The sequence below is a fragment of the Lipotes vexillifer genome, unplaced genomic scaffold (assembly GCF_000442215.2).
Source record: "Lipotes vexillifer unplaced genomic scaffold, Lipotes_vexillifer_v1.1 scaffold394, whole genome shotgun sequence".
NCBI lineage: Eukaryota > Metazoa > Chordata > Mammalia > Artiodactyla > Lipotidae > Lipotes > Lipotes vexillifer.
The window spans coordinates 871,150-882,379 of NW_006791731.1; the positions used below are offsets into that span (position 1 = coordinate 871,150).

Below are 11,230 nucleotides of genomic sequence, written 5' to 3' on the forward strand. Positions count from 1 at the left end.
GTCCCTCCCGCCCCCGCGCCCGCCCTCCCTGTCCTGATCCGCTCTCCCCTTTCAGAAGTTGCCGATGGCACTGCGGTGGACATCTTCTCTTTTGGGATGTGTGCGCTGGAGGTACTAACCCCGTGGTCTCTGGGCCCCTCCCAGCTAACTCCCCCCGTCCCACCTGTGCCGTCCCTTCCCCATGCCTGACCTTGCCCTGCCCCCCAGATGGCTGTGCTGGAGATCCAGGCCAATGGGGACACCCGGGTCACAGAGGAGGCCATCGCTCGCGCCAGGCGTTCTCTGAGTGACCCCAACATGCGGGTAAGCAGCTGGCCCTGCCCCTACCGGCTGGCTCTCAGTGTTCCAAGGAGGGCCTTACTGGGCGTGCATGTTGAGTTGCAGACGTGAGGGCTCTGAGGGCGCGGTCTAAGCACAGAGAGACTGGAGACATACTTCCCGTGTGGGCACAATTTTTATGCCCGTTTTGTAGATAAAGGAACAGGTTCAGAGAGGCTTTAGAGCGAGCGGCGGAGCTGGTGTTTGCATCCCCGTCTGCCTGATTCCACATCCCCGCCTGTAAGCCTTCAGGAGACCAGTTAGGAAGGACATGGTCCTAGCCTGTGTTGGGGGCAAGATGGGTGGGGAGCCGGCAAAGGGCATGTGCGGACGGACAGGAGCTGCAGCCACAGCCTCTCCGGCCAGAGTCTGTCGACTGTCTGGCTTCACCACGTGACCTCTGGGGATGGGGGAGGGAAGTGACGGGGCCTGGACAGGACTGACGAGGAGGTGGAGCCAGGATGGACCCGAGAGCCAGTGGAGGGCACGGATGTGGGGCAGGGCAGGGACACTTCAAGGTCATCTCCGGAATTGGACCTGACCTGAGGCAACCGTAAGGGGGGCAGGCTGTAGGTAGGCGGGCTCAGGCTAGGCTGCACTGGCCCCGAGGGCCTGCGCTGGTCTTTCAGCACTCTGCCCAGCGCCAGGGCCGCGGGGCGGGGGCTGGGGTCCTCCCTGAGCAGCGCAGCTTTACCTGTGAACCGGGGATGACAGTGCCAACCCACCACGGTGGTTTTCGTGAGGGGTGCTGGAAGCAGAGCACGGGGGGCAGTTCTGGGCCCAGGGGCAGACTCGACTGTCCTGTTTGAAGAATCAGGTCCTGGCCTGGCTGCTAACGGGATGCCTCTACCCCGTGCACGTTGCCCCATGAAGGCTCCCACGGGGTTGGGAGCCTTCTCCTCACACGGTGGGGCCAGAGTGGAGGGGCTCCACCGACTGCAGCGCCCTCTCCACACCCCAGGAGTTCATCCTCTCCTGCCTGGCCCGGGACCCTGCCCGCCGGCCCTCCGCTCACAGCCTCCTCTTCCACCGTGTGCTGTTTGAGGTGCACTCGCTGAAGCTCCTGGCCGCTCACTGTTTCATCCAGCACCAGTGTGAGGGGCGGGCCAGCCTGGGGGCGGGCCGGGGCCTGGGGTCGGGATGCAGAAGGAGGCCCCGCAGGACCTCCTGCTTCAGGGCCCACTGCCCTGTGTGCTCCCACGGCCCGCAGACCTCATGCCTGAGAACGTGGTGGAGGAAAAGACCAAGGCGACGGACCTGCACACGGTCCTGGCAGAGATTCCCCGGCCACCCCGGCCCCCGTTGCAGTGGCGGTGAGCGGCCTGCAGCCCAGAGGCCTCCCCTCCCCTCCCAGCCACGCCCCCCCAGCCCTGCCCCCCCCCCCCCCACCCCCAGCAGGACCGCCACCCTCCCGTTCTCCTCACTCCCATACCAGGTACTCAGAGGTCTCCTGCTTGGAGCTTGACAAGTTCTTGGAGGATGTCAGGTGAGGGCTGGAGTGAGGCTGGGGAGTGGGCAACTGTCAGGCCTGAGCCCTCAGCTGCCACCACCCCGCACTGTGTCCCTAGAAATGGGATCTACCCACTGATGAACTTCGCTGCTGCTCGGCCCCTGGGGCTGCCCCGTGTGCTGGCCCCACCCCCCGAGGAAGCCCCAAAGGCCAAGACCCCGACGCCAGAACCCTTTGACTCAGAGACCAGAAAGGTAAGACTCCAGCCTCCACAGGCCTGCCCACCGCCCAGACGGGTGCCCGTATCAGGGGTTTCAAGTCCCCCAGCCCGGCTCTGCTCCAGGCTGCCAGGAGAGACCAGGTTCTGCTGACCTCTCTGTGGGGCTTGGGGGGCAGTCGTACAAGCTGGGATACCCGCTTTCCCAGAGGCTCCAGGGGAAGACCCCTGCAGGCCCCTGTCCCATACACGCTGCCTCTCGGATCCCACCTCCTTGGCTTGCTGATTCGCTGACATCTGTGACCTGGTGTTTCTGCCAAGGCCCCCAGAAGGGGCCCCCGTCCCCTTCTCCTGCTAGGCTCCCCCCTGGCCAGGGGCCACCCCGGCCACCCTCTCCCTTTCCTTGTCCACACCCACTGGGCTCCAGAGCCTCTGGCTTTGGCCTTGGGTGTGTCTCCATGGTTACCTCCCTGATCTGGGCCCCCTCTGTTCCCCACTGGGATGCTGCACCAGCCCCCAGCCTGGCCGCCTTCCCCGGCTTTCCAGCCAGAATTCATGTTCTAATAGCCACAGCTGGGGGTCCTCAGCGCACGCCCCCAACCCCCCCACCCCACCCCTGGCCCAGCACTCTGAGGCTTGGTTTTGCTGGCATCCTGTGCTTCTGCTGTCATATCCCTGCGCACCTCGCTCCTCCCCCACCCCTTCCCACAGCGCTCTCTTTGTTCAGGTGTTCTCTTCACCTGTGAAAACTCCTATTCATCCTTCGGTACCCAGCTTCAATATCTACTCTGGAAGTTTCCCTCAACTCGCCAGGCTCCTAGCAGTGAGATGCGCTTCCTAGTCTCCCCTTGGAGACCTTCCTCATTTCCGGTCTTTACGACCGACCCCTTTGTGTCTGGGCCCCTTTGACGCAGCATCCGCTCTCCCTGCCCAGTTGCTGAGTTCCAGCCTTCGTGGGTGACCTTGGCCTCCCCCTTCCCCCAGGTGATCCAGATGCAGTGTAACCTGGAGAGAGGCGAGGACCAGGCGCGCTGGCATGTGAGGGGGGGCCACCGCCCACAGAGGCGCGGGAGCGCGGGAGGGGGGCGGGGCCGACTCCCGAGCCCATCTCGCCCTCCCGCCTCCCCAGCTGACTCTGCTCCTGGTGCTGGAGGACAGGCTGCACCGGCAGCTCACCTACGACCTGCTCCCAAGTAGGCCGCCGGGCGGGACCCCGGGCGGTGGCGGTGGGGGGGGTGGGCACGGCGGGCGGCGCTGCGGCCTCACGCCCGGTCCTCACGCCCCTGCCGCAGCCGACAGTGCCCAGGACCTGGCTGCCGAGCTGGTGCACTATGGCTTCGTCCACGAGGTGAGGTGCGCAGCCTGGTACGGCCAGCCTGGGAGGGCCGCAGGGTGGGCCGCGCCCCACCATCCCCCATGCCTCCCTCCTGCAGGACGATCGGCCGAAGCTGGCCGCCTTCCTGGACAGCACCTTCCTCAAGTACCGCGGAGCTCAGCCGTGACCTTGATCCCGCCTCAGCGCTCCAGCTCCCCAGCCCCCCGGAACCAGACCTGGTGGCTCCCGTGGGGAAGCTTGGCATTGGCCCCGGCGTCTGGGTGGGGGACCAGGGGCCCCCTCTGCCTGTGTGCCTGCTAGTGAGGAACCTCCCCCTTCCACAGCTCCCAGCAACCTTGCAGTGGGGCTGAGGGTGGTGGGGTCAGGCCTGTCAGGGGTGAGGGAGCCGGGGCTGGGGCTGGGGCTGGGGCGCTGGTTAGGCCCCGCATGTCCTTAGGATCAGGATCCCCCCATCGGCCAGCTTCCACAACTCAGCATCCCTCCTGTACCCTTCATTTCCACCCCTGACGCCGTCTGGTCATGAGAGGCTGCCCTGCAGGGAAACACGGCACAGTGCTGGGGGGCTGAGGGGTGAGGGTCGGCCCTGGACAGATGTGTGCCCAGGGAAGCGCTCCATTCCAAGTTGCTACCGCAGAGCCACACGAGGAACCGGAATTGCCGCCTTAAGCCCATGGTAAATCACCCGCAGGCGTCAGGCGTGGTGCTGGGCACTGGGCGGGGCCACGGCCCTGCAGCTCCATGTGGCCCTCACACCCCGCCTCCGGCCAGTGCAGACCCTCCAAAGGGCTATTTTCTGTCCTTGTTCCCTGGCCTCGAGTGGTTGGGGTCAGGCACCCTCCCTGCTCCTCCCAAGCTCACGGCTCCTCCTGCTAGCTCTCTTACCTCCGCCTGTGGCAGGCAGCTGCCTTCCTGGGTCCTAAGGCTACCAGCCCCAGCTCCCTGTCTCCCGCACCCCTACCCCCCATAACCCTAGCCTCCATTCACATGGACCACCTCCCTTCATTTTCCAGTGTAGTTGGTCACTCTTAAAGATTTTAAACTGCATGTATAAATTGAGCACATTCAGGTTTCTAAGCATTTCAAATGTCAAACAAGAAAAGCTCACCACCGTGTTAGTTCTCTGTTGCTGCCGTCAGGGTTTACCGCAAACTCAGTGGCTTAAACCAGCACACTTAGGTGGTTCTGTAGCTCAGAAGTCTGGCACAGATCCCGCCAGACTAAAATCAAGGTGTTAAGAAGACTGTGCGTCTTTCTGGAGGTTCTAGGGCAGAACCCATTTCCTGCTCCTTGAGGTTCCTGGCCTGCAGGTGCCGGGCGCGGCGCTGGGCACAGGGCAGGGATTCATTTCCTCACAGTGATGGGGCCGAGGTCCCCACTTCCTTGCCTGCTGTAAACTGAAGGCCACTCTTAGCTTCTAGAGCCAGCCACCTGCCTTGGCTCACAGCCCCGTCCTCCGTCTTCAAAGTCGGAAACATCGGGTGGAGTCTGTCTCATGAAACTGTGTGTCTGGTTTTCTGCAGCCAGGAAAGCTTCGTGTGGCTAGGTTGGGTCCACCCGGATACTCCAGGATGATGTCCTCATCTCAAGGTCCTTAATCTTAATCACATGTGCAAAATACCTTTCACCAAGTAAAGTAATATTCACAGGTTCTGGGGGTTGGGACACGGACATCCTTGCAAGGGGCAGGGGCGGGTGTCATTATCCCAGCTACCACATCACCCTAGCCAAAACCCTAAACCAAAAACACCTTACCGAGATGTATCAAATGAAGTATATGCACCAATACGGTGAATCTCAAGTTATCTTAAACATTCCAATACTCTTTACAAAATTATTCAAGTTCTCACACCTTTCAATTTAAAATTACAATCTAAAATAACTTACACATCTAGTTGGAAACGCTGATGCTGTCTGATTCTGCGTCATCTTAAAACAGTTTGAGTGTCCAATGCATAACATTGTACCAGTGGTTAAACTGAAGTCAAAAGGGTCAATATTATCATTGCTTCGTTTAATGCCTATGTTGATGTTTTCATTTTAACTTTTATCTTTTCAAAGTTATATACACATTATTTTAAAAGTGGAATTTCCTTAGGCCAATAATAAATAAATAATAAATACTGTCTCTAACCCTGACCCTTTCCAAATTCAACTCTCTTAGCTGTTTCTTCAGGCATTTAAAATGCATGTTTCACAAAATCGCATGCGTGCTTTTTAGTTTTTTTTTAATTGGTTTTTAACATCACATGTCACCTGCTGGTGTCCTCTGGGGGGGAGGGGATCATTGGCCTCAACCCCCTGACCCAGCGTCATCCCAGTGTGATGGGTGGTATTACCGCTTCATTCCCACAGGTCTCAGCACAGAACAAGGTGCCCTAGGATTATATTTGCTTTCTTGCACAACTTTTTGTTTCCCCTGGAGTTAATCATTGCCTTTGTGGGGGCTTAGTTTTCTACACATCTCATTAATTCCCCCCTAGAGATTCCTAGATTCTCCCTAGATTCTCCCGCAGAAGTGTGAACCTACTCTCAGTCCTCAGATTTGTTGCACAGCTGGCTGCTGCGTCATCTTTTCCTGGAGCCCCCAGCCTGCTCACTCTGTGCCCCAGGCTACTCGTTCTTGGGTTTGTGACCCAGCTGTCGGCATGGGCTGCGCCTTCACCGGCACCTCCCTCCTCTTGTCTCTGGAACCCATGCTTTCTTCGTCCTTCATTCACCCTCTGAGGAGGAACGTCCTGAGCGAGGATGTGTGGAGAGTCACGGAGTCGTTCCTGTTTGCCCTCGCTACTCTCTCATCTGCTTGTTCGTGCAGCTAGGGACAGCGTTGGGCTGGTGGAAGATCACTTCTTGCCAGGACTTTGAGGGTATCCTGTCATTTTCTTCCAGCCCCAAGGACTCCCATGCCTGTCTGAGTCCTGACCCTTTGTGATTTCTTCTCTCTCTGGATCTTCTCTTTACCCAAGTGCTCTGGAGATTCTCAACGATGTGTCCTGATGTAGACCTTCTCTTTCTTTTATTTTATTATCTTTATTGAAGTATAGTTGATTTACAATGTTGTGTTAATTTCTGCTGTCCAGCAAAGTGATTCAGTTACATACACACACACACACACACACACACACACACACACACACACATACACACACACACACACACACATCCTTTTTTTAAATATTATTTTCCATTATGGTTTACCATAGGATATTGAATATAGTTCTCCATGCTATACAGTAGGACCTTGTCGTTTTGTTTTTAAAATATTTATTCATTTATTTATTTGGCTGCACCAGGTGTTAGCTGCAGCTTGAGGGCCCCTTACTTGTGGCATGCGAACTCTTAGTTGCAGCATGCATGCGGGCTCTAGCTCCCTGACCAGGGATCGAACCTGGGCCCCCTGCACTGGGAGTGCAGAACCTTACCCAATGTGCCACCAGGGAAGTCCCTGGACCTTGTTATGACCTCTTTCATCTATTGTCCAGAGATCCCAACCCTTCAGTTCTAGGAAGTTTTCTTTGCTTTTCTGGTGATTTCTCCCCTCTCCTTTTCTGGAATGCTTACTTAGATGTTGGACTTATTTTTTGACAGGTGCAATATGTGCTGGTTAAGGGCATAGGCTCTGGAGCCATTCTGCTGCTTCCTGCTGTGTGACAGTGGTCTGTGACTCCACTTTCTCACCTGTAAAGATGGGGGTAATAATGGTCCACGCTTCATGGGGTGGTTGTGAGATCGCACAAGTTAATTGTGAAAAGTAACGAGAACAGTGCCCAGCACACAAGCGCTCTGAATGCAGCAATGCCAGATTTTCACAGGGGAAGCTGCCACCAGGGGGTGGTGCTTTTGCCCCCCACAATGGTGGTGGCAAGTCCCAGCCCATCCACCCCTTTATCCACCCCTGTGTTATGGAGGCCTCTAAGGCGCCCGGCCAGCTCTAGCACTGGGGAGCGCTGACAAGTGTGACAATGACTCCATTGTCTGCTTTCCAGCTATATGGTTTTGTTGTTGTCATACGTTCTGGAAAATTACAGCTTTATCTCTCAACCTTTCTGTTTAACTGTTCGTTTTCCTCTCATGCTTTCCATTTATAAGTGCTCTTTCTCGTTTGCTGAATGTTCTTTCTTTATAGCCTCTTGTTCATGTTTTCGGATGCAACAGCCTGTCTAATATCTCTGAGGATACGGTTTTAGCTTTCCTTTTTTCCTCCTTCTGCTCACTTTATTGGCTGTGTTCCTTCTGAGTCCCTTTTCCTTTTGCTTTTTTGTTTTTTCCTCTCTTTCAGCTGTCTGGTGACCCTGGGTTGCCCAGTTGCATTTAATCTTAGTGGCTGGGGCTTATTGCCTGGTGAGCTTTGAGATCAAGGATCGGGCCAGGCCATTCTGACCACCTCCCAACTGCCAGGCTTTTCTTCTGTGTTGGGAGCTACTGCAGAGATCAGCTCTTCTCTCTGAGGATTGTGGGTGCCACATGCTTGGGGCCGGACTCGGAGCCAGGGGTGGAGGTGGCAAAAAGGCGGGAATCTCACGTATTCCCCCACTTTCAGAACAGGACCCTGCCCCCGATGGCCAACCCAACCGAGAGAGCGCCTCTGCTGGAGCTTGCCTCCCAGCCACTGCCGGTAGGGGCTGAGCCCTGGAGTCTCTTCCTTTTCACAGTTGCACTTGCGTGAACGATCTCCTGGACCCCGACCTCCAAGATGCGAAAGCAGCTGCCGCTGTCCACCTTTCTTCAGCTCCACAACATTCCACCCCTTTGGCTTCATGGGTTGCTTCCTTTATAAAATCCTTTTCCTATCATTTTAGAGGGAAGGGAGATGAGGCAAATACTGTTGGGTTTAACCAGGGGTGTCTGTATTTCATGTCAAACTCTCCCAGGATGGAGAAGAGACCTGCCTAGTTGGGGAAGACACCTTGCTGCCTCAGGCAGGCTGAAGTTGCTAAGCTGACAACTTCAGGGCCTGAGCCTCACTGAGTGAGGGTCTTGGGACTGGGTGGGCATGCAGCAAACGTCCAGGGCAGTTCAACACCAGGGATGGACACCTGGAGCCTTTAAAAAACAGTTCAGAACTAAGGGGACTCTGAGTGCATACCCTTCCCACGGGATTGGTTCAGAAGCCTGTCTCTTGGGTTGCAGTTCTACCCACTGTATGTCAGTGACTCTACGACGCCATCAGCGCAAAAGATGCACTGTTTTATGGATCAGTAGGAAAGAGAAAACGCGGCCATTAGGTGACAGCACACCATGCACTGGTAGGCGCATTCAGAGATGTTATGATGCAAAGATGCATCTCAAAATCTGAGTCCGAAATACAGCGATTCTTTGTCACTGCTTTCAACCGCAGCCCTGGAGAGGATCGGGCCGTCTGTGACCTGCCTCGGGTTTTCCTGCAAAGCAGGCAGAAAACTGAGCAGAGGCCGGAGGGCGCCACGGGACGAAGCGAGGGGTGGACTGGGACGCACGGAGGCCGGCGGAGGGCGGGGCTGGCGGCGAGCGGAGGCCGGGCGGCAGCGCGCGCGCCCCCGACACACCCCCGGCCCCGCCCCTTCAACCCGCCCCTCCCGGAGCGTTAACTGTTTCTCCCCTCACCGGAAGCGCGCTCCTTTTTCCTTCCACGTCGCCGGGGGAAAAGGCCTTAATCGCGAGAGTTCCGTCCTCTTGAGAGTTTCTCCGCCGGCACCCAGATCGCGCGAGACCGCGGAAGGAGCCGAAGCGTGCGGCGCGCGCGCGCGGCGGCCGCGACGGGCGCAAGATGGCGACGGCGACCATAGCTCTAGTAAGTGAGCACCCCGTGACCGCGGGCCGCCGCTCAGATGGCGGGAGCGGGTTGTCGGCCCGGCCAGGGCGCCGAGGGTCCCCCGGGGATGTGGCGATCGCTCCGGGGCCCCGCGCGAGCTCCCGCGTCCTTTGGTCGCGCGAGGCGGGGGCGGGGCGGGCGCGAGGCGGGGGCCGGCCTGCGGCCGCAGCTTCCGGCCCGCAGATTGCAGCTTCCGGCGGCCGGCGCGGGAGGGCCTGGCGCGGTGGGGATCCGGGGCGCAGCTGGGGGCCGTGCCGCGCCCCAAGCCGGGTCCCTTCGCGGTGAGGCCGGTCGGGCCCCGGCGGCGGTCGTCCCCTTCTGTCGACGGGGTGCGCCTGTGTCCCCGACTTGAAGGCGGGGCTCCTGGGAACCGTGGCGTTTCTCCTCCCGCTAGTGTGAAAGGGGCCGCTGGGCGTGCGGGGGCCCGTAGGAAGCGATCGGGCCTGGTGAGGAGGGAGGCCTTGGCTTCCTGCGTACACAGCTGTGAATTTGCTCTCTGCTGGTGCTCAGCGGGGAAGAGGTTTCCAGCCAACAGGGACTCCGTTCTGCTGTCCCCACTCAGGAAGGGAAGACGTGGTCTCTCATTGCATGTTTCCTGAGTGATCACATTGTCCCAAGCGCTGTGCGAGGACTTGGGGGAACAGTGGGGAACCAGAGGCAGTTTTGCCCTTTTCCGGGGTCTGGTGGGCACTGGAGACCAGTTCCCACCCAGGGTGCGTGAAGTGCTAGGGGGGTGCAGGCACCTAGAGGAAGGAATCCCTCCTGCCCTGCTTAGTGCTCTCGTCCGCCAGCCACCTGGAGCAGTTAGCACAGATGGACAACCCCTCCTCACACAGCACTTCCGTGGTGAAGTCTCCCTCCACTCTCCTTCCTCCCAGGCTTGTGCGACTGACTCCCCTCTGGGACCCTTCACACGGTACATCCCTTTCTTTACCTGCCACTCTACCCCAACCTGTACTCAGACTGATGTGGTGAGGTCTAAGAAGGCAGCTTCTGCAGGTAGATGGAGGCTGGACTGATAGGGGAGATGTCTCAGGGTCAGGGGGTGTACTTAGACTGCCTTGGCCATGCTCTCAGCTGGGGGCTGATGCCCAGAGAGGGGGCCGAACCTGTCGCACTGGGGAAGAAACTGACCCCCAGTGAGAGAGAGGCCCCAGGCCATGAGGCGGGCCCAGTGTGTGATTGTCAGGCCTAGCTAACTTCACTGTCCTCCTTCTGCCGTGACCCGCTTCCTGTTGAAGCCACGAGAGCAACTACCTTTGTGAGAGGGACGTTAGAGAGAAAAGAGGTGAAGGTGGAGGCTTGGAGGCCACCAGGACTCCTGGGAAGGTGTAGGAGCAGGAGAGGCCGGTGAGAGTCATGTCCCCAAGCGTCCACAGTCCTGCATCAACACCATGCCTCAGCCTTGCTCAGGGGGACTCAGCTCTGCTGTGGCACAGGGCCAGACACAGGTGGTGTCATAGTAGAGGTGGATGGGGGCACTGAGTCTAAACCCTGTAAGCTGGGGTTTTCAATAAGGGTCTTCACTGACCGTCTGACTCCTTTCAAGAGGTTAATACATGTATGTTAATAGGTGTACGTAAACTGTAGAGGCCCAGGCTTACCTCATCAGCTTGTGGGAGTGAAGTCCAGCTTGTGGTCCAACACATTTCTCTCCCTACCTTTTGAATGGATAGGTTTCTGGAAAGGTTACCTGTTTCCCTGCAGTCCTTTTGGGGCATATTGAGAGCTTGGTCTCTGTCTTCCGGTGCACGCATGCTGAGCAGTGCTGGTTTGCTGTCCTAAGCTGTGGCTTCAGCTCTTGTGGGAGGTGGAGTGGAATGGCACGTGATCTCTTGAGGAACGACCCAGGAAGATACAGAAGCGCCTCTTCTGACTTGGGTGTGCCTTCCACCTGGTGGCTGCAGAAACGGGCCATAGCCCCTTCCTCTGGCACTTGGACTCACTCCCACTTGGGACCATCATCCTTGGGTTCCATCTGGCAGGAGCACTGGGACCCTCCCCCCTCCCCAGAGGCGCAGTTGCTTTTTTGCTCTTTCTGTGGGTCCCAGCCTGCATGTCAGTTCCCAGAGAGGCCTTCCGTGGATGCTGGGGCCCAGCGTGCCCCGTAGTCCCGCTCTT

The 11,230-nt window shown here is 58.1% G+C and overlaps 2 protein-coding genes across 7 annotated transcripts in view; both read left to right on the forward strand.

Annotated features, from left to right (window-relative positions):
• The window catches only part of NRBP2 (nuclear receptor binding protein 2), a 6,498-nt gene extending 3,011 nt beyond the window's left edge, over positions 1-3,487 (forward strand). Inside the window, exons 10-19 of the mRNA XM_007464610.1 lie at positions 56-111; positions 208-303; positions 1,280-1,412; positions 1,529-1,631; positions 1,754-1,804; positions 1,887-2,022; positions 2,970-3,023; positions 3,115-3,178; positions 3,278-3,333; positions 3,419-3,487. Coding sequence (XP_007464672.1) covers positions 56-111; positions 208-303; positions 1,280-1,412; positions 1,529-1,631; positions 1,754-1,804; positions 1,887-2,022; positions 2,970-3,023; positions 3,115-3,178; positions 3,278-3,333; positions 3,419-3,487 — 818 coding nt within the window. The remainder of the gene's footprint in view (positions 1-55; positions 112-207; positions 304-1,279; positions 1,413-1,528; positions 1,632-1,753; positions 1,805-1,886; positions 2,023-2,969; positions 3,024-3,114; positions 3,179-3,277; positions 3,334-3,418) is intronic.
• Positions 3,488-8,987: 5,500 nt separating this feature from the next.
• PUF60 (poly(U) binding splicing factor 60) overlaps positions 8,988-11,230 on the forward strand; it is a 13,279-nt gene continuing 11,036 nt past the window's right edge. For all 6 annotated transcript variants that reach the window (XM_007464561.1, XM_007464557.1, XM_007464559.1 and 3 more), the window contains exon 1: positions 8,988-9,088. In XM_007464561.1, the coding sequence (XP_007464623.1) occupies positions 9,065-9,088 (24 nt within the window). In that variant the 5' untranslated portion in view covers positions 8,988-9,064. The remainder of the gene's footprint in view (positions 9,089-11,230) is intronic.